This window comes from Xiphias gladius, chromosome 23 (assembly GCF_016859285.1).
Source record: "Xiphias gladius isolate SHS-SW01 ecotype Sanya breed wild chromosome 23, ASM1685928v1, whole genome shotgun sequence".
NCBI classification, from domain to species: domain Eukaryota; kingdom Metazoa; phylum Chordata; class Actinopteri; order Istiophoriformes; family Xiphiidae; genus Xiphias; species Xiphias gladius.
In genome coordinates, this window is record NC_053422.1 from 9,402,671 (window position 1) to 9,426,365 (window position 23,695).

Here is a 23,695-nt window from a genome sequence, read left to right on the forward strand (position 1 = left end):
TGGAGGTACCACAGATGAGAAGCACACAAATGACACTGTGTTAATTTTGGCCAGAGGATGCATCATCCCCTTAAACACGGACAAAAGAAAAAGTAAACACATCCCCTTAGCTTCCTACACAGATATGAGCCCCCACCTAACCCACCTTCCCACCTTACAATTTTGCCATTAATTTCAGGTCATCATTCTTCCTGCCTTCCAAAATCCTAGTCACAATGTGTTTTCTATTTGGAGCTCCATCTGTGGCTGAAATTTGTATCTTTAATTGTTGCTCCCGAGGCAACATCTCAGATCCCTGTGACATGAGTGTCGTTACACATTCCTCAGTTCCTTTGGGAGCAGTGTTTAGTTCCGCCTGAGATGGAGAAAGGCCAGGAATTCAAGTTTTTCTGGCAAATTTTAAAAAAGGGCAGTTTGGCTGCAGTCAAATGAGCTTTAGGTAAACACATAAAGAGGAAGGGCTGTGGCAGGAATTGACAAGGGGGGAAGGGCGTAGAGACAGTGTTGAGATGGAGAGACATTTTCCACACATTGGCAAATTTTTGGACGTTTGCACCTTTGCACTTAAGAAAACAATCTGCCAGACCCCAGACCCCAACCCTGTTTGGTTTTGACTTGGGGGGTGAAACCTACTCATTTCCTCATGCAAGGCCCCCTCTATGTGTGTGTACTGTGTGTGCAACTGTGTTTGAATGTGACTGCGTGTTTTTGTGTGTTTCGTGCATAATCTTATCTTAGTTTCACTCACAGAAAATGCCACCCACTTATTCACAAAACATGGGATTTGTGGTAACTACCTCAAAGAAACGGAAATCTCTTTCCAGACAGAAGCAAAGTGTTGAAGCCCTCAAATATTCATGTGGTTATGCCACAGATGGCAGCCTTTTCATACACCCACAGTATGAGACCGAAGGCTTCAGGCTTGGATAGAGAAAAATTTTTGTTTTCCCCAACGGGAGGCGCGCTCTACCACCTTGCTGGTGACCCTGAGCATCTGTCCTGGCTGAGAGCTGAGGAGAATGCTCCCCAGAGAGCCATGTTGGGTAACACAGAGTTGTAACTGCCTATTAAAACAGGAAACTGACAAACCCTTGTAAACCAAACTCATTAGTCATGTCCCGAGACACTGGCTCTGAGCTGTAACATTTTAATTGGTATCCCTAAAAATGTATCATTTGCTATCCCTTATCCCTTTATTTGATTGTGTTTTCTTCTTTTTTATTTTTTGTTTTATCTATATGTGTGTGTGCATGATGTCGAGCTAAAGGGGGATATTGAAACTAATGTAAATTAAACTTTGATGTAGTAACTGAGTATTAATTTAGTTAATTTAAAAGATTTTTGCCTGCTTATGTGCTTACCTTCTGGTCTTTACATGGTTAATAATTGTACTCTTTAAAACATATTGTTTCATCTTCTGTTTTTCTCTTTTCTTACTGTAGGACATTCCTGCAAGCTCCTGACCAAGAACATGGGAATGCTTGTGATCAATGAAGACACTCTTGATGTGGGTATTTAACATTTTACTTTTTAAATGGTCTGACTTCCTTACATAAAGAACTAATAACTGAACCAAAGCACATAAAGCTCACCATTGTTTCACAAGTTGTTTTACTAAGACTGCTGTTTCTTCCAATCCATTCATAAGTCGAAAGCCTAATTTAATTTCTCCTTTAAAATGCTACAAACAAAGAAACCTAAATGTAATTTGGCTCATGTGTACATTCCACAGCTTCTTCAAAACAGTTAACTACCAACACAAATAAGCAATCAATTGATAATCTAATTCAGTGTACTGTATATAAATATCAGTGTTTGCTACTTTTATAGCACAGATTAATCTTTGTCAGATGTCAAGAAAACTAATAATAATTCAAAACATTTAATAAAACAGTTTTTTTAACAGTTCTTGTATGAAAGTTTGACAGTAACAAACAAGATGGATTTTATGCTATTGTTAGAGTAGATTTTAATCAGAATACACAACTGAATTAATTAACAATTCTGTCAGCTGTTATCTAAAGTTCTATATGCGTAAATTGAAATTTCTGTCCACCTAGAACTGTAAAACAATTACTAAGAAATATTTTGAAATGCCAGTTACTGATCTGGAAATTAAAAATATGACATGAGGACATCCTTGAGTATAATAATCGCCTCATCACATCGCCCAATCTGTGTTTCACATTTGAAAAAATAAGGCCACAGGGAGCCTTCAATACACAGCCACCACACATCCTGCCTTCAACATTTTTAAGAAGCCCAGCAGAGAAGTCTGTTGACCCCCCGGCAGGAGAGCCTTGTCTGTTGTTTCTGAGATTGAAAAGGGCAAGTCCCTGCACTTCCATCAGGAGAAAGCTACGCAGAGGAGCCGCAGATGGAGGAGAAACTCGACTGGCTTTAGTTTGTTGGGGGGGGGGTAAAGGAGGGGAAAGCAGCAGGGGGGTGTTTTGGGGTTGATGACGGACGGCCTTCACTCTGTCACCCAGTCGTAAAGCGTGATAAATAGAGTAGAGGTAGAAATTTGGGGTCGGTGCATTCATAAAGCACATGGACCGGTGCTTTGAAATGTCAGCTCCCATTCTCCTGTGGTTGAGCAGATGCTTACATAAGTCAGTTTGTTAAAATCTGGAGAGAGAAACCTCTCCACCAAGACCAAGGAGGCACAGTGAACAGAGGACCAGGCAGCAGGGCTGGTAATTCTGAGTGCTCTCGTGCTGCGAAAGAGAGTAATTGGAGCATGCCTTCCCTCTATGCTGTGTTTAGAAATGGTTATCAAAGGGAGGACAAAGTTTTAGACATCGTCTGTACTAAATCTTACTTGAACTGAAATTCCCAAAGTGAAACTCGGTCTCAAAGGTAAGATTAGGTCCTTTTGAAAAGCTTTGCCTTCCAGTCAGTGTGTTTAATCATTTAGAGAACTAACAGCGCTTATTGCACATTAGTATATTAATCATTACAAAGTCCAGTCACAAATAAATTAAGCTCATTATTTTCATTTTTTTAATAAAAAAAGGTTATTTGTCTTTATTCTGATTATTATTAATTACACAAAAATCCAGGGGGAAATTTCTTTGGAAAAAATATAATTTGTAGCACAAACACACACAGTGTAACTGTTCATGCTTAGGTGTGTTTTTCAGTGAGATGTAGGTCAGAAAAGTAAAGGAAAAATCTGTGTCCATATACTTCTAACAAGGGTGGAACATCCTCCCAAGTCTAAGACAGATGATGACATTACGTCCATACAAATGCCTAGATTCCACATCATGAGTGTCATGTCCTGTTGGCTATATCACTCAAGGCCTATATCAACAATGGAGCTGAGTCTTTATGGGAAGCTCTTGCGGATTTCTGAATGGATGCCACATACCCAGTCCAAAACCAAACACTAGCTAGTCACATAGGCTAAAGTGGTCATTATAGCCATAACAAAGAGGCTTTAGGAGGAGACATGTAGCATTAGAGCTAAAATTCCTCAGTGGAAATTAGGGGGGAAATGGCTGCTCTACTTGAGGAAATGGTAAACTTAGCTTATCACAGCATGTGATTAATAGATTTTGCCCCAAACAGTGAATTCCTTCTCATACATAGGGTACACCAACTTATACAAAGAACACACACAGTTGCAGTCACTCTGAGATGTCATCTAAAATCATTCTGTTAACTGAGATGGAGAGTCTTTCATTTTTGGCCTGTGGTTGAATGTAGATATCACAACCTGTACCTGCTTTGATCTGAACACGCACGCACGCACACACAGACATATTCATACTTGCCTGCCCACTGCTCACCATCTCGTGCTGTTTTACACACCCCATCCCATCAGGGATGACTAAATCCTCACAGCTGCTTTCTGCTTGTATCCTCTTGCTCAGTTTCTCTCCTCTGTTAATCCATCATCTCTTTCTGTGCGTGTCTCTCACTCTCCTTCTCTCGCTTTGTGAAACGTAAAGCCCCTTTCTCCAAATATTTCCTTTAAGCTGGGGTTTCAGAGTTTTGTTATGCCAAGCGAACATTGCGTGGTCCCCCTGGTACAATCTGACTGCTTTGACATATCTGACCTCGACTCCCGGCTGTACCCCTCCCTCTCCCAGTCCTGTTAATGACCACTATTTTTTAATGATTACGGCTGTTTGAGCATCTGCTTGGCACATTATGTTTGATACCCTGCAATCCATTGACACATTTAAGTCTCTCTTTCTCCCTTTTAAAGTCATTTAACCCCTTAACATCCAGTTTTCTTCTATTATATCCCTTTTGATAGCTTTAACGGTGGGAAACGATCCTTTTCTACCCCGTCTGACACCATAGCTCGTTGAACTATTCATGAAGGTTCTTAACCATTTTTACCTGTATATTTGCCGAATACTACTACACTACCATTATACATATTATTTCAAGAAGCACTTCCCTTATTTATTTGTACTTTCAAGGCCAGGTGACTTTTTAAAATATGTTTTACTCTTACTTTTTAACCTACCAATCCCTCAGAAAACGGTTACATACAAAAATTGGTTTTATCTCCCAATGGCTTCACCATCTGTGAGAGAGATGACTGCATGTTGAATACAAAGATGATCTCACCAGTCCATCCATCCAGCCCACATGACTGTATAACAGGACACTGAATCCTCTTGTCAGTCTCATATTTATAGATTTTCATCATCAATCTACAACATAGCTATATATACTGTATAAGCAAACATGATCGACAGAGTTAAGGTGATAAAACTTATTGACAAGGTCTCAATGTAATAAGCATGGGGAACATAATAAATATATAAAATATCAAGAGCAGCCTCTCTGCAGCGTTTGGGGATTAGCAATTATATCATCTATTTAACACTAATGTTATGTGGAGACTAGATGAACATTTAGGAGCTAAAACACTGATGTTCTGATTAGGGATTAATGAACTTTAGTATTGTGAGGTAATAATATCGTCTTAATATGAATGCCATTTTGCAGTCCTTTGTGTTGCACTGCAAAATGTAGTGACACAAGCAGTGAAACAAATTTATGTAACTCACTTTTTCAATTTTTGACTTGAACATACATTAATACATACGGAAAGAAAATCAAAAAAGTAACAAAAAAGTAAGAAAAACATCAAACTTGTTAACACAGAAACTTCTTTGGGCTGAGACTAAATTTCTAAAACGCCAGAAAAAACTGACATAACATTTGCAATTATTTTTTTAATGAACCATTGAAATATTGAGAATGAAGCACAGAATATATTTTCATGTTTGTTTTAAATTATTTTCTTAATCTCTCTTGTTCATATGCCCTTTATTAATTTTGCCACGATAATAGATGGTATGATTATAATAATCAAATTGTATATTTTTTTTAGCTTTTAAAAAATTAACAAATGCTTTTAAAGTAAAATGATTTCAAACTGACTTATACGGGAATTAATCAGAATCAACTTCCACAGTAGATTCTCGAAAACCAGGCCACTAGGGCTAAAATAGCTAACATTTCCTAGTAACGGTGCATATCGCTTTCAGGAACTATACACCATAGGCTTGAAATTATAATGACTAATTACTATAATTGAACTAAAATTCATGAAATGTCTTCCATCTCACAGGGAACAAGGGAAATACTCAGCCACCACTGTGGAATGCTGGGGGATGCCCTCTACAAGGAAAACGACTTTGCGCTCATTATCGATGGGAAGACTCTCAAATACGCCCTTACATTCGGCGTGCGACAGTACTTCCTGGACCTCGCCCTCTCCTGTAAAGCTGTCATATGCTGCAGGTAAGATTTACCTGAGACAGTTATTCCACTTACTAAAATGAAAGAATGAAAACACGGTTCTTGTTGCGAAGACTTTGCTTACTAAATCATTTTGTATGTTTGAAAAACACGCAAAATAAGTAGTCTACGTAAATTATGTTTTTTTTTTTGCATACAGTACTGTACACTACACACAAGATTAAGTTATTGTCAGGTATCTACTTAAATGCAACAAATTAAAAAAAAAAAGCCTAAACATGTATAAAGAGATTGAATATTAAGAATGGCAAATTAGGTATTTTCCACGTTTTACTGATGTCGTGAAACATTTCTGAGAACTGAGTTGCTTTTGATCATTTTTTTTCTCTAAACAAGATACAAATGGACCATTACACTGTGATAACTGGACATAACTGACCCTGTTATACATATGTTGCGAGTAGTTTCTTGATTAAAAATCAAGAAAAGAGAAAGTAAGCAAGACTAACTGACTAATGACTGATCATATAATTATTTTAGCAATAAAATGTCAGCACCAGTAAATAATTGCCCATCATACAACCCCAGAGCCCAAGCTGATGTCATCAGATTGCTTGTTTTGTTAGACTTATATAGCCTGAAACCCAAAGATGTTCATTTTACAGTGATATAAAACAGAAAAGCTGCAAATCCGCACAACTGAGAAGCTGGAAGTGGGTAACGTTCAGCATTTTTGCTTGAAAAAAATGGCTTAAATTAAAAGCTCTACGGTTGAACTATAAAGGGATAATGTCTTTGCCTCAAAGGTCAACAAGGTTTTTTATGGCAATAGTTTGAAAAATGCGATAGTTATGAATTTAAATGGCATCTTCCAACATTATGAAGGTACACTGTTGACTTGCCCAGGCCACATAAATAATAGGAAGTACTTAAGTACTCAAGCAACCATGACGGGGTCTGGGATCAGAAGTCAGCACCATGTTTTCAGAATAACAGGCGGCCTTTAGGTGCCACACTATGACTAACTCTATGCATTACATTCATTTTTCATTTATGTTTTCCCCCACCTCTACCTGCCTTTGCCTTCTGCAAACTCAGTGGGCTCCATAAGACAGATGAATAAGGCCTCTTAAACCACAGAGAAGAAAAACATTAACAGTTTCACAGTTAAAGACAACCCTGCAGTTTACAACATCATCTCCGAAGACTGTTTGTACTGTACACAACCCCCTTTTTAGTGCACAAAGAGGAAGCTTCTGGTTGGGAGGCTGCAGACTTTGCTGTTGGTGAGAGTGTAAAGTTAAGGTTGAAGTCTTGTAAAAGAAAGGTTATAAGATGTGCTACAACCATCAACCTAATGATTGGCTCTGCTTAATGGACCCACTAAGAAAGATCTTACAGGGTCTCTCAGAGGAGGGAGAAACAGCAGTAGACAGGGGGAAGTCAACTCCCGGAATATGACAAATAGTTTTTGTAATGGTATTTCCCAGTTCAGACAGTTCAGTCGTTGTCACTGTCAGCTCTACACAAAATACATCTGCGCATAAACATTCATCCCTTTTAACAGGAAATTAAATTATTACTAGTGCAGCCAACTGGATTTAGAAGTCACATAATTAGTTAACTGGAAACCACCTGTGTCTAGTCAAGGGTTTTCATTTGATTGTAGAAAAAATGTATAAACTTTTGATGACTCATAATCGTGGACGAGGACAAAGGAACACTCTGAGCAACTCTGCAAATGTTGATTGACAAGCAGAAGTTGAGGTGATGGATACAAGAAAATTTCTAAGTCACTGAGAATCCCTGGTAGTACAGTTACATCAGTCATTAAGAAATGGGACGCAGATGGCACAGCTCTCAATCTGCCTAAGGCAGGCTGTCGTCCAAATCTGAGTGACCATGCAAAAAGGAGACCAGTACTGGAGGCCATCAAGAGACCAATGGCAGCTCTGAAGGAGTTACGAGCTTCAAAGGCTGACAGTGAAGAAGATACGCATAAAACAACAACTGCCCAGGTTTCTCACAAGCCTCAGATTTATCTCTTTTTCACTTTGACATTAAATGGCCTTATCCTGTTGATCAATTAAAAAAATACATATTAAATCTGAATGATATATTAAATGTTGTAAGGCCATAAACATGAAAACTTCCCAAGGGGGGTAGATACTTAATCTAGGCACTTCCTCCTGTACACATGGTGTCACCAGCCACCTCACCTCTCAGTGAGGAGTTTAAACATGAAGGCATAACGCACATGGAGAGGTCCACTATATCACCCAGATCTCACTTTCCTTCACGACACGTCCAACCAGCAGGAGTTACTAGTGAAGCAACAGAGACATGCTCTCTCACTCAAACAATACCAATTAAGTAATGCCCAGTAAAACCAAGAAGCACTGCTAATGGGGATTAAACACAGACCCTGCAAGTACTTTCTACCCCTCAGCACCAGTTTTTTGTAGCTGTAAGAGAAATGCTGTGCACAAAATGCCCCTTTGTTTATTTTTAGGGTGTTCACATAGCTTGGCATGACTGTCTACACTCCTCAACTTACTGTTAAGGAAGGGCTTTGAGATTTGCCAAGTGCTAATCTTAAGACTTTTTTAGAAGGAATATAATTTTATTGACACCCCAGTTATACTGCCCAATACTGGGAAAGTATGAAATAGAATTTCCTGGCCAATAGGGGAATGATATATATAATCTCACATCCACTCTTTGCTCTGTGTACTATATGATTGCTGCTGTGGCATCAGTTTAACAAAACAGATTTCTCCTCATTAATTGCACTTGCTGGTTAACACATATCTATTACTAGTTTCATTAGATACCCGTTGTGTTATATTCCCTGTGCTACTGCTCCCTTTGTAGAGTATCTCCTCTTCAGAAGTCAGAGGTGGTGGAGATGGTCAAGAAACAGGTGAAGGTGATCACGCTGGCCATTGGTGACGGTGCTAATGACGTGGGAATGATCCAGACAGCTCATGTCGGTGTGGGAATCTCAGGCAACGAGGGTCTCCAGGCAGCAAACTCCTCTGACTACTCTATTGCTCAGGTGAGCAAGATGGCAGGTACTACAACAAATGAGAAACATAACATATTGATGAAAGTATGTGTATTCCTCATTAGATGGAGATGGAAGACACATGTATTTAAAGTGACAACTTTTCTAGATTTATTATTTTGTAATTAAATGCATAAATTAACATTAATGTCAAAGTAATGTTGACAGCCTTGTTTAAATACGACCATCTGATGCAATCCCATTTGTAGTCAGAAAGGGTCTGAGAAAGCTATGCCAGTGCAGAGTCTCACATTTTGATTGATTAGCTGCTTAAAGACTAACAATATTCAGACTACATTAAGACTATCTTTAGGACTTGTAGAGCTAAATAATGTAAAATAAAAATCAGTGAAAATTTTATTGTAAGCTATTTATGTTGGAATAAAACTATTCACACCCTGACAACTAAGCTTAAGTACTGTGTGTACATAAAATTAAAACCATAATACTGGAACTACGTGTTTTTCGACTGTGACTTTAACTTGATCAGTATATGTTTGGAAAACAGCTCACAAAACACTGATACCCATGCCCATTTCTGTCTTCTAAAAGTCAGATTCCACAAACTGGCAGCCCTGTCATTGTCTTCTCAAGTATAATATGTGTTAGTGATAGCTTGGCACATTGTTCTGAGTAACAAAAGATCTTAGGTCTGTCAGGGCATTATACAGTGAAGTGGTAACACCTGCAAAACAGGCATCTGCTGACACCCAACTCCCAACATAAATACACAGAAAAAGATCCCAGCAAAATGCTACTTAAATACATACTTCCATGTTAGGAATGAGTTTATCTGTAACTGTGATACCCATAAGCAACAAAAAATCCTAAGTTTCTGTATCATGGCTGTGTTTCTACACAGCACACCACTCAGTACATCATGTTTCTATTACAGCCACAGGGCTTGAGAGTATGGGAAACCAATAGCTGACTACAACACAGCACACTCTCTGTACTTCAGTATGCAATTACCATTCAAGAGACGGGTTTGTCTTAAGTGCCCCCTTCAATCCACATGACATGTAGAACATGTATGTCTTTTCAAAGACAGGTGGCCTCTTATAATCTATTTAGGTTGTGTTCCAGCATCAAATTAAATTACACCTCCAGACTTCCAGTGGTGGTTTCCATATATTGGCTAAAGGTACATTAACTGTAATTTGCAGATTGCGAACTGAAATTAATCCTGAGAAATTCTGTAACTTATTTTTCTTTTCCTATTCATAAGTTATATTGATTTTGTAGAGAACCGGATGAGCTCCTTGCTGTTGTAGATTATTGGGGGGCTAGTTTCTAAGAATTAATACTTCAAAGCTCAGAATTATCTGTTGAAACAAGAGGACACCTCTGCTGTCTGTCTGTCATCAGCTCAGGTCAGTGTTAACTGATGTTTTAGCCGATCATTTGAAGGGGCAGACAAACTGGGGGTCGGCACTGTTCTTTCATTTCACGAAGGAATACTGCTGTGCACTACTGCTGTGCTTCAAATAAACAAAATTGTGTTTCTCTCAAAAATGTAAGTTTAATTCTACTCCACCTATCTTCTACTCCAGTATCAGACATTTTAAGAACTTTACCTTTTGTCAGATGGCAAAAGGATGTGGTGTAGATTGTGTGCTTTGTTTTAGTCATTTACTGACAACTAAGATGAAGCACTTGCTCCAATGTAATCACACATATGAGCCAGAAATTGCACTGAAATTGTAAGTTACCCACAGACACTAAATGGCGGTATGATTATAAAGCCATTTAACTATTATTCTGAGCCCTTGGAGACCAATACCCCCAGATGAACTCCTCCATTTTCAGCAACTCAAAGCTTGGTGTTACAACCTTTGACTAGAAATTTGTGGAATGTGTTAGTGAGAGCTTTGGCCACAATGCCTCATCAGTCCTTAACCCTCTGCTGGGGAAAGAAAAAAGACTGCTGCTTGCTTTAATCTTGAAGTTCCTGTAACTGCTTTAGTGTTCCAGCACAGGTCACTGATTAGGAGGAACCATTAGACAGTATACTGTACATAAACTTTGACTATTCATTCATCTTGTCCTTTTACTTCCCTCCCACACAGTTCAAATACCTGAAGAATCTGCTGCTCGTCCATGGAGCCTGGAATTACAACCGTGTAGCCAAGTGTATCCTGTACTGCTTCTACAAGAATATTGTCCTCTACATCATTGAGGTAACTCTCACGCAGTAGTTTTCAAGACTGATCATCATGCAATGAACCTGATCTGAATGCAGAGCTTTGAGATTTTTCCACATGACATGATTATATAAAGGCAAAGATTCCATGTTAAAGTTTCCATGTTTATATTTTTCATCTTGACTGGCCCCTCACATTACCTGCCAGTTTGTGCAGCTCCTGGGTATAAGGTTTGAGTTTTGACATGCCTGGACAGAATAAGCACAAACAAACCTACACACACTATGGAAAACTATACTTATTTAACTGGAATTCTGCCTTTAGGAGATCCTCACCAGGTTTTGAAGCCTAAGAATATTAATCCACACAGCTCATCTGAAGAATTATGATGTACAACCAACTCAACAGGGAATGCTACACGTTTCTTTTGATTCCTCAGGAATACAGGATTCTTTGTTAAAATTTTGTACTCTGTTGACAGCAGATACAGAAAGATATGTATATAACATTGGTCATGCTAAAAAAGAAATGCAGAATGAATATTTACAATTGGCTAATGACATATAAATATCGTTGTAATTATGACAACCTTATCTCAGTATCAGTATGTGATAACAGTTTTAATATTTTAAGAATCGCATTCGTTATTTAACATTTTTTCCATTCGGTCCAGTGTTTTTCCTCTGTTTTGTTAGATCAAAGTTTAAAGTTTAAAAATCTGTTCCCAAGTGTTTAGATGTCAGGATTTGACAGATTTTGAGAGAAATTTCACCCGTCATTCATTTGTATGCGAAAACGTGGAACCAACACATCCACAGTGGGGTCCAAAAGTCTGAGACCATTTAGTGGTCTCAGAGAAATAATGGTTTTGTTTTAAAGTTTTGTTGTACTGATGTGCTTGTTATGGAAAATGAATATCAGGTAATGAATGCTGTTCCTAGACATCTACCCACACTCTCCCTATGTATCAGTGGTCTTTTGGTGTGCTTTTGGTTTGATGGCATTTGACAGATACCAGACCCATTACTGATTGCAGGTTCAGAGCTATAAGCTATAATGACCAGACAGGTTAAGTGCTTCCCATCAGCAGCAGCTTTATCACTGGGAGTGCTCATATGTTTTGATCTACCAACCATGCACTTGTCTGACGGAAGTAGAAACTCTGGCGTTGCATCCTCTTAAAACCTCTTCATCAGAAGTTGCCACTGAGTGTTGAGTCACACTTTGTCCCACACAACATATCAGGAAGTTTTAATGGAGATACTGTTCTTTTCTGTTTGTAATGTACTTACCTTGAAGATTTGGTTAATGTCATGGTATTACTCGAGTACTTAGTAAATTAATTAGTTAAGAACTTTATTGCCCTCAATGTGGAAGAATTGTCTTTGGCTGCACTAAAAAACAAAAACTAGACAAGTATGGACAGACATGAAAAACATACAGTAACACAAGAGAACAGAGCAGGAGAAAAATAAATTACTTAGGAATTTAAAAGGAAAGGTCCCCCATTCTATACACTCGTGTTGCCTGAGGGGGTCCAATACCCATAGAGAGCAAATGATTTACACTCTTCCTTTGTCTTTTTACTGTGAAAGGGGGACAATTTGGAGAGTGCTCCCTGGCCATGCTATGCAGTGGCAGGAAAGGATCAGCCGCATATCTTTAAAATATCATCACCACATAACCTGTCTTGGAAATATGAGCACTTTAAAATTCTCTTTTGTTCATCCTCTTTCTGTGACACTTGACCTCTGATCCCCTTTTTCATCCCCATTCTACTTTATATGCCATGGAAAATCAGTAGACTACCTTTAACATTCCAGCATGTCTGCTCCTGGCTTATTGTGACCTCAAGTGAAAGAGGGCGTTCGGTCTCTTTCCAGGCTGTAACTGCAGTTGTAGGCACTGCAACTGTTTGATCATGCTGCCCTTTTCCAGATAAGGTAAAATTCCAGTTACATATTCAAGTTCAAAATCCAATTCAATTTGCAGCAAATTAAATTTTCTGTGGGCAAAAACATTACATATGACATTTAATCTGTGCCTGAATGTTACATTCTTTCATTTTCATCCCTGTTTTTAACCATGGGTAATCTTTTCAATGTTTCACTCACTTAGAAGTCCAAAAGAGGTGGCACAACTTCTAATGTATACAGCATTTTACACAAATTCAAGCCTATGCAAACCTCAGTCTTTACTCTAATTTTTACTCTATGATCTTCATGTTAATCCTAAATGGACCTGTATGCTAGAATCACATCCAAACCTGGTCAAAATTCCTCTCAGCGTTGTTTACCCGTTCTTTCTGTGTCCAACTACAGCTCTTCTTTGCAACATACCAGGTCCCTTTCAAGTGGAACATCTATAGTTCTGTCTGCAGGGCGAGCTTCTTTATAGCACACCTTTTGTTACCCCCGAAAACATAACCTGCCCCCCCTTGCTACGCTCCTTCAGGGGATTCAAGGGATTCAATAGAACATTTCTTCACTGTTGGGCTGCTTCAATATTTCAAATGTCCGTGTTTTTTGACTCTGACATCTAACACACCAGCAACCCCAGGGTATGGGTTAAAGGTGCATTTGTTGCATTAATAGGTTTACTTTTGTGGTTGCATGTTTTTCTTGTTGACTCCCAGGCTACCTTGCACACAGAGAAACAAGGATATTGACGGGAATTTTAACTTTTTGTTCTCAGTACTATTGTCCTGTACAGTGTGTGTTACAATTTGAATGCCAGGACTGGGAGATTGTGTTTAAGCCTCTTTTCATCTCCCCCTCTCTCCACTGGGTCTTTGGTTCCTTTTAAGAGACATAGAGTAGGAGGGTAAAGGATTCTGCAGCTATTGTGGAAGACGTGAATGTGAGTGCAACTTAGCCTGGAACAGTTGTGTGATAATTCAGTATTTCCTGTGACTCACTAAGGGTTAATTTTGATTCAGACAGTAAGGTTGTCACTCCAGTCGATGACTGACTGACAGCTGGAGCTGCTTCACACTGTTTCTTTTGGCTTTGCCGATGCTGTTGACTATGATTGGCATTCTTAAGGCTAATGAGTTAGACAACAGTTCAAGCATGATAATGCTTGAAGCTTGACATATTATGTGTTTTAAAAAGGAAGTTATAATCACTCAAATCACTTTTTTAACAGTACGGCATAATAACAGCATGCATAATTCTGACTTTGTTACGAATGACACTGTTAACCAAAAAACAGGAGAGAAAAGGATTGAATTCTACTACATTCAAGCTAAGAGACCTTCCCAAAAGAAGCCATAACAACTCAATTCAAACGAACAATCCAGCTGTCCACTCATGTTTGATTGACACATTGCCAGGGTGCTACAGATGAGGCTGATGGACAAGTGGCATTTATTAGGCAATTACATGGAAGCTCATTCAGTTCGGCTTGGTGTGATTAGAGAAACCTCTGAGTTGCAGAGCAAAGATTGCCGACTAGTAGCGCTCACAATGAAACGACAGAGTCCGTGCCTAGCATTGTAAGACAGCTTGTTTTTTTAGCTCCAAATATTTCAAGCACATTTGTTAGCTCCTTCTTTATGTCACTTCTTTATTCTTTGGTTGCTTTGTGTATGAATTCCATTGGCAATTCTGCAATGCTAAGATTAAGAGTTTCAGGACTCACATTGTTGGGGACAAATGTCATGCTCCCCCCACCCCCTCCACCACATAGCCACTTGTAGACAAGGCCTGCAGAAATGTGGAGCAGCTTTGGAATCAGTGATTTTTGATTCGCTGATGAATATGCAAGAAGTCTTCGTATCGGCTAACCGCTGCCCAATTCCCCTTTTCTCAGCTCCCACTTCCCTCCATTACTGTTTTTCATGATGTGCAGTCGGGGAGAGAGGCCAGCCACACCCCTCCGCTGAGTGGCACTCAATGAGGAGAAGAAAAGGGGAAGAAAAATCCTGCCTGGTACTTCCCCTAATGAGCAAATCAATGCATCTGTCCCTCAAGAGGTGGGAGAGGGAGAAAGAGAGAGAAGCTATTGGGACCCCAAGGACCAGGCCAAAACACTCACACAGAAGCAGTTACCACATGCTATGAATAGGAGCCTTTTTTAACTTAGCACAACAATATATCAGCCTAGAGCCTCTCATTGAGCAGAGCTGTAATTAATTCAGCAGTTTGACCTACCAGCTAGCCTCTCGTTACCATTGCTTGAGCCTCGCTAATGGTTGAACCTGCCTCATGGCTTGGGCTTCTTCTACACATAACCCATAGCAACGGCATCTGAATGTATTTCTCAGCAAGCCAAGACCCAAAGCACCTACCACTATTATCAAACTGCCAACAGATGTACTGTCCACCTCCTGATTCTCATGGTTACAGAGCCACATGTTCCATCCCATGTGAATTTGAAAACAGGTTCCCCTCATATAAAAGAAACAACATCATGGTAGAGTGCACCTGATGGACTGGAGGTTTAGATCTGTGATGGGTGGGTGTGGCAGGGAGGGGAGGTGAGGGGCAGGGTTTGGGGACACTTTCAGAAACACAGGCCTCATCTATAGGAACCCGGCCTCTCCTCCTCGACTGAGGAAATGAAGGGAGAAGGGGGCTGGTGACAGACATTTGTTTTCATGCATACGCTTACACGATTAAATGGGAAAGGCCAGTGGCAGATTGGTACTGGTCATGTAGAAAGTGTCCGTGCCGGGTGGGGCCCTCAAACAGGCTTTGTCCCAATCTGAGAATTTGTAGCAGTTCATGCCTTCATAATGAAGTTTAATGAAGCGAGGAAATGCTTGGTTGGCCATGGCCAAAACACAGCACCCCTGATGTATCCTTGACAGATTTGGCGTGAGCAAGAGCTGGTTCTGGACCAGGAAGTGTCAAATGGAAACGATGCGAGGAGCGATTTCTGATTCTCTTAGTATACAAGCAGTCTTCAGATTGTACATGGAACTTTTCTCCAGAATGTGTCAGACAAATCTACTTTACAACACTAAAAAATTCACTTATGTGCCATTTGTCCTACTAGATATTATATCTGTTACTCTACTTGCATGTTAAAATAACTCATTCAGAATACCTGGCTTCTGTCATTATCTCAGAGGCAATGTTTTCTTCAGATAAGTATGACTAATCAAGAAATGGTGATAAGCCTCATCTCCACCCAGCATATGGCATACATTACCTCTGTCTCCCTTTCCTGACACGATATATCAGAGTTTCCATCATTCAGAGTCCCACAGGCCCGACACTGCCCCTATAACTAACCTCGTCTGTCACCCACATGTCTTCAGGTAGATCATGAAGAGAAACAGTGGGCTTGATATATGTTCGTTGGTAATGACGTGATGAATCCAGGGGACAATGTTCATCGTAGAGGTGGCATCTGGAGGTCTTGGCTTTCCCTCTATCACTCTTTTTTTCTAATTAGGCCTGTTTTGGCCCCTCAGTCTTTCCTGGGTTTGAAAATTAGCTAAGTTAGACTAATGGCACATTGATCACAGGTCAGCACTTCAAACAAACACACATTAGTTTAAGGATAATGTAGTTTTTTTTTTTTCCCCCACATTGACAGGAAACATTCATTTCTTCCTGTTTTACCGAAACAACCACTATTGCAAGATGCATTACCCTTGTAATAATTTTAAGGATATATTAACAGGAGCTGTTCTCCCTGTGATCTGTTCATATTATAAAACTGATAGATCCTGCAGTCTCTATCTGAAGTGTCTGTTGTCGTAAGAGAGTGAAGAATGTAGTGTGACTGAAAAATGGAATGTTGGACTATAGACACAGTGAGCCTGTCTCAAATCAGATAATGGTAACCACTCACCCTCACCATCACTAATGGAAAGCATACATACATATACATAAAGGGCAATTAGAAAGACTACAGAGATTTAGTAGTGTTTTCATCATCTAGTTTGAGTGAAGCTTACAAAATGTATGTATGTGTTAAAAAATTAACACATACATATTGAATATTTGTGATTATGTTTTCCTGGCCTGTTCATTGTTCTTATTCTTCCTTCATGTATTTTTGTCTCCCTCAGATCTGGTTCGCGTTTGTCAATGGCTTCTCAGGTCAGATTCTTTTTGAACGCTGGTGCATTGGCTTGTACAACGTGGTGAGTGTTAATAAATTTACTCTCTAAAGAGCCCAATTTAATCCTCTCTGACACAGTACTGATTTTGCATGGTGCCCCAAAACTGATCTCTTTATTTCGCGACCATGTCATCAACAACCTGAAAAATTTCTCCTTTATTTATGACCTGTTGTCAAATCTGTATTCCCTCTGTGCCTTAAACTATGTTCTGAATGTGAAAGAACAACAGCTTTGCTTGCCCCAAAGAGTGTAGTTAGCAAGGCAGCTACGTTTGAATGATAAAAAGAATAAGAAGACTGGAGCGGCAACTGAGCTGGCTGCTGATACAGGGAGTCCCACAGGGATCTATAATGGGACCGCTCCTAATGAACTCATATTTCATATCTGTCATGAATTTAATGGAAGAGAAAAATGTGGATCTGCAAGTCTGATCCTAAATACGGTGCTGTTAAGCCCACAAGGAGTTGATATGTAACTTTAAACTGTTTATCAAAATCAACTCAATTCAATAAACAAAAAAAGGAATGAGAGAAGCGTAAAGTGAATTTTCCCCACATCCCCGATCAGCTTCAAATGGAAGTAATTTATAGGAGAGACAAACTGTTAAGTGAGAGTGACATTTCCACAGCCCTGCCTCTTCGCATTGATGCCAGTACTGTACTGGGGGTGGGAAGACTGCTCAGTCTTTCACATTATCCAAAAAATGGAGAAATTCCTCTAGCTCAGTGGGAGTCTGTCGAAGGCAGTGGGCTGAATCCACCCCTCAATGGAGATCTTCCTTGGCCTGGCTCTGAATAAATAAGAAGCCCAGTGGAGCATGTCCTGTGGCCCACTGGTCCTGCAGACTCCCGCTCCAGATGGGCCTGCATGGAACTCACACCAACTGACCCACTGAGCCCCCCAGCCACACAATACCATCACTACTCTCTCAGCAGCTGCTATACCAAACATTACAACACCACTTAGAAATGACACTTTAGCCAGGCTTAAGCACCTACTTCTTAGTCAAGAGTATCGCAGATGTTCATTGGAGATTGGTTTTGTATATGAACTGACTTAAAACATGATAACTGAAAATAAAATACCCAGAAGGGTTTTAAGGTCAATGGTCTTCAATGATGTAAAATAAAGGAAGGAACAAGTGAACAGAATAAAAATATCTGCTACGAAAACATATGGAGATGGTGGCAATGATGAAGACACACGTACTATAAGTTTGAAACAACTAGACATTAGATTCAACTATTCACACTGTGCATAAAGATTAGTTTTATTTGGTGACGTTTGTGAATTTGGTTTTGAAGTTATCTAAATATTTTGTTATTATCCAGCAGCTTGTTTAGATTAACAGATTTGTGGCCACAAAATAGCATTTATTAACAATATTTTTGTCACTTTGAAAAGAGAACCTAATTTTTGTTTGTGATCGATGCAGTCAATATACACTGTGCATTTATCAGCTGGAGTAACCAACCAATGCCTAGTTCTCAAAGATAGTTATTTGAATGTTGTTACTCAGGGAGGTTAGATCTTTACAAGAATTGATCATTTGCATTGGTTTAATTGACTGGAAATTGACATATTTGTATCAAAACCCAAAATCCTCTGAATATATGTTAAATTTATTGCTGATGTCTCTCTGTGTATTTTTTTCTTATTTAGATCTTCACTGCTCTGCCTCCTCTCACTCTTGGAATATTTGAGCGCTCCTGCAGGAAAGAGAACATGCTGAAATACCCAGAACTCTACAAAACATCCCAGAATGCCATGGGTTTTAATACCAAGGTAACACTAGCCTCTATCACATGTTCTGTGTGTGCATATTTACTGTTTTGTTTGCATATGACTAAATTAAATGACTGTTCTTTGACTATTCTCATTTTTGTCTTTTGTTGTGTTAAAAAAAAAAAGTCCTTTCTAAATCTTTTCCAGTGTCTGTCTTCTTTACAGCAACGTAATTTCTTGATAGTGGACTGTCAAATTTCTCCAAATCTAGTGCTATGTTACAAGCAAATGTCCCTTGGCTTGTAGTGAACTATTACTTAGTTAATATTTGGTAGTTTTCCAAACCCGTTTTTGTAGCAGCTGGTCTGTGGCCATGGTCTAATTCACTGTTTACATACTGTATCTCATTTCATCACCTCTGGAAGATGATTTTATAATCAACTTCTAAAAAGAATATCATCGTGAGCCATTTTGGTAATTTCATACAGCTCAACTAGTAGTAAGTGTCAACAAACACTCACAAATTTGGTAATTTTCCATTGTATCATCTATAATTGCTAAATAATTTTTTGCTCCACCAACCAAGTGAAAAGGTCAAATGTTCCAGCTATTACAGCCAATTAACGTGACGTAATGACATGAGATGTTCCAGTCTGTAGCTGTGAGCGACTGATGCTTCTCCCATCTCAGTGACCTGGCAGCTGGAGTCGGGAGGTCTGCAGTTGTAGCCTGGTTTGGCCTGGTTTGACCTATTCTGTTTGGTTGCGGGGGCTGTCCGTTAGGTAATAAAGATGTCTCCTCCTCTCTCCATGCTGAGCCAGAGACTCCTGGACCCTCCTCATAGGCGTAGTGGACTGGTTAGCACCGCAACGAGGTGGATTAAAGATGGATTGGCCATGGCGATCAGGGGCAGGAAAGGTCACATGGGTGCAGCAGAAAGAATCAGAGAAAGGAGGGAATAGAGAGAGTGTGCTGTCATTGTGTGACACCGTTTGTTGCGAGAAAGTATGCAATTTGTTTAAGTGGGAGAGTTGTTTGTTCTCAAAGTAAGGATGTCAGATCAAGTTGAACCCACCCAGCACCAGACTGTGTGAATAAGATGACAGTAGATTCCTCCGGTTTTATTTAGCCGCGACTACTCACTTCTGTTAAAAGTTTTCTGGTTGACCAAAAAATGCTGAAGGTTTTTTAGTCACCAGGAGACGGCCAGCCCTATTAAATCTAGCCTATTCAAGTCAAATCCTCCAAATTCCTCCTTAACAAAATTTATTTATCACATTTTCTGATGCTAATGTCTAGGGCTGCAACAAAGCTTTGATTATTTGATCAACAGATAATTAGTTGGCAACTATTTGAATAATTGATTAATCTTTTTAGTCATCTTTGGTCATCAACATGCTCTGGTTCTAGCTTCTCAAATACAAGGATGCTTTTCTTCGTCAAATGTGATCGAAAACTGAATTTATTTCGGTTTTTGACTGTTGTCTGAATAAAACAAGTAATTTGAACACCTCACTCTGGGCTATGGGAACTGATAACAGGCCTATTTGCACTATTTTTGACATTTTTTAAAGATTTTAAAGACAAAGCGAATTGGCAGATTAATCAGTAATGATAAAAATAATCACAGCCCTACTAATATCTTAACTCTTTTATAAACTGTAAAAAGAATGTATAAGAGCAAGTCTCTGCCAAAGCTAATAATGAAAAAAAACTATGAAAAACATTTTAGATTGTAAAGACACAGCTGATTAATAGGTTAGTGGATGTATGTAAATCCATGAAAAAAGCTGATAGGAAATAAAGATCATTTATAGAAAAAAAGACATGAGGCACACAAAGTAAGTGTTATTTGTTGTCTGTGGATAAATTAAATTTTACAAGTATTGACAGTATCAGAGGTTGTCTTTATTCCATTAATTCTACTATAGATTAGAGATATTTATCCTCACAATAGTTGATTTAATCGTCAAACATTAGGGCAGAAGTTGTAGGTGGATTTTCCCTTCATTAACTTTTTTCAAGTCTTCATTAACTTTTTCATGCCAAAAAAGGGTCATAAAAGTATGCCTCAGATAGTTAGAAGCAAATGAACCTCAATTTTGTTTGACCACATTTTCCAAGATCCATAAATGATGACTCGGCCAGGTCAGCAGGTTGTTTTTGCTGGCTTGTCCACTCTTTTCCCGAGATATTTTCCTTGCAGCTGGCCCGAGGCGAGGCGAGAAAATCCAGCAGGAATTTGGCCCCTCGAAGCCTGTCTTTCTGCACCCCTGGCTCTTTTGTACACAACAGATACTGTCTTTGTGAATTAAAGCTGTTTGTGTTGAGGTGAGAGAAGGGAGTGACCGAGGGTGTTAGAAACTTGAGGCGTGGCTTCAACTGTGTTGGCGGTTCACTTTTAATCACATATTCCAGATACTTAAGTCACTCCATTAAACCGCGCTCCCCTTTATGTGGTCGTAGTAATTACAGCTGTTTACCAGAAATCACTTATTTAACTCTTTACTTCTGTCTCCTCCTTTCCCTTCTTACCTCACCCGGTCAAAAAGAGACAGGAAGGGGTGGGCAGCTCTGGAAATATTTGGCTCAATATTAATTACTGGCTTTCATGCGTTTCTTTCTTCTTCTTTTTTTTTGTCGGCAATTAGGAGTTACACAAAGGGCTGAATCTTTACAGAACAGACTGGGCATTCATTCAGAGGGGATCCTTAGCAACTTCCCAGGATACAAGGGGAAGAAAGAGAGTGGGGTGACTGGAGGGGTGAAAGGGAGGATCCCACTGTGACAAATGATTATGAACATTTATTGATTTCATTAGCATTCATTATTGTGGGGAAACTGTAGCTTGTTTGCACCCCCACAATGTTTGGGAGTTGTTTTAGTTGAGGAGGAGGCTGATAGAGAGCTGAGCCTGTCAGTGGGAGGCTAATTGGAATAAATGTGTGATTATAACATTAGTGATAATTTAGTACACATTTGAATTAGAGGAGTGGGGGTAGCTTTCAGCCACCCCTCGCTCAGTGTATTGGGTTTTGTGTACACAGTGGGAGGGGTTAGGTAATCCTGGGTGGGGGGTGGCTGCTAGGGGACTTTGTTTGGTTGATAGGAAAGGTGAGGAGGTCGTGCCACTGAGGCCAAGGTATATTATAAAGGCTCATAATCTAGAACAAGACTTTTTCTTTCACTGTACTCACCCTGCATTAATCTCTAGTCTTTACCCTTCTTTTTCACCTTCTTGCCTGGGAGAACACTTGTAATAACCCTACGGTGTAGAGCAGTACTTGCAGAAATCCCAAGAGGTTTTCACTTTTCAAGGTGTCCAGTTTGTCTCAAATAAGTCATGTTTTATTTTTGCTGACAGGTTTGCTGAAGTTGTTGAAAAGGGTGTTTTTAAGAACACATGACTCTAACTTGTCATCTGCCAAGATTCGATGATTAAAAGCAGGCCAAAAATTAAAATTTGATGCTTTTTCTGTTTTTATTTTTCCTCCGTCAGCCGTTTACTCTCTGGGTGTGACAAATTTTCAGTTCTCAGAGTTAACACCAATGTCTGGGTCAGCATAGAGGAGGAAAAGGGGGCACAAATGTGGAGCGGTTTTTGGCAGAAAAGATTTCACGGCTGTTTCATGCTACATCGCCCATTAGTGTTTTGTTTGGCTCTGCCGTTGCATAATGTAAATTTGAAACAAGGTGGTTTTGAAGTGGGAGTATTGATTTAAACGACTCATCCAAAGTCTGCATGCTTGCATACACAGACACACGCAGACTGCGGTCCACACCACGATTTTCCAGGCCCTTAATAATTACCATGAAAACAGTTTAATCTCTGTCAGACCTGTCAGTCTCCCTGTATGTGTTTCTAGACTGATTTCTGCTTGTTTAAACTCTCCTGTCATTTATTTCTACACCAGTTAAAATTCTCACATGAAAGAGCCAAAGCTAAATGAAATGTAATGAGAGGAAACCCTCACAATGGCAGCACATATATTAATATTGTATAATGTTCTTATTGTCGAGGTGAGGACGTGTATTTTGCAGTTTCTTATGCTTGCTGTTTTTTATTTGATTCTATTAAATATGGTGTTATCTTTAATAAAACTAGAAGTTAAAACCTGCACACTGACATTGTCCACTTGTCTTTCACTGGTCGTACACGCACTCAGCAGCCTCTCTCCCCCATAACACACACAGAGGATATACAACATGTCTGTCAGCGGGGTGGCCATTGAGCAGGGAGGCCCTGACAAAACCACCACTTAGCCTAGTACTGGGCTGGCACAAAGGGCCCAGGTCAGAGGTCACTTGGAAGGCTAGAGTTCCCCACACCCTTTTCTCATGCTTTTTTCTCTCTGTCTCTCCCCCTCTCTCTCTCTCCTCTTGGAATCTCCTGCCACCATCCACCCCCTTCCCTCTCCTCCTCCTCATGCCTCCTTCCCCTCCATCCTTCTCCCCTTCTTTTTGCAGGTCTTCTGGGCCCATTGTCTGAACGGCCTATTCCACTCCGTCATTCTCTTCTGGTTCCCCCTTAAAGCCTTCCAGCATGGTAAGTAGCTCCCAGAGACTCCTCCATGGCTCTTGGTGGACTCAGTGGATGAAGAGGCAGGACAGTCAAACACACATACTTTGTCTTAATTAGTTTTCTCTTCAACTGTCCAGTCATGAATTGCAAACATGTGTGTGCTCCGACAAGAGCGACACACACTAAGAAGTGTATATTCATGTTTGCACAAGTACATGTGTGCACACAAAGACCTGCTGAAATGCCTTTGCATACACTTATTCTCACTTACTTCATTTTTCATAAACACAAAACTCAGATATAAACTTTCCAGATGATTTACCTGTTAAGATGATGATGATTTTTATCATAATAGACAAATATCTGTCTCTTTGTGTGTGCAATCAAATTTAAATTCACCTCACAATAACTTAATTTATCCATATGTG

At 39.6% G+C, this 23,695-nt stretch overlaps 1 protein-coding gene across 4 annotated transcripts in view; it reads left to right on the top strand.

Moving 5' to 3' along the window:
- Nucleotides 1-23,695, top strand: part of atp8a1 (ATPase phospholipid transporting 8A1) — a 105,189-nt gene that overhangs the window by 63,754 nt on the left and 17,740 nt on the right. For all 4 annotated transcript variants that reach the window (XM_040119528.1, XM_040119530.1, XM_040119529.1 and 1 more), the window contains 7 exons: nucleotides 1,443-1,507; nucleotides 5,600-5,772; nucleotides 8,605-8,788; nucleotides 10,867-10,977; nucleotides 16,967-17,041; nucleotides 18,683-18,805; nucleotides 23,213-23,291. In XM_040119528.1, coding sequence (XP_039975462.1) covers nucleotides 1,443-1,507; nucleotides 5,600-5,772; nucleotides 8,605-8,788; nucleotides 10,867-10,977; nucleotides 16,967-17,041; nucleotides 18,683-18,805; nucleotides 23,213-23,291 — 810 coding nt within the window. The remainder of the gene's footprint in view (nucleotides 1-1,442; nucleotides 1,508-5,599; nucleotides 5,773-8,604; nucleotides 8,789-10,866; nucleotides 10,978-16,966; nucleotides 17,042-18,682; nucleotides 18,806-23,212; nucleotides 23,292-23,695) is intronic.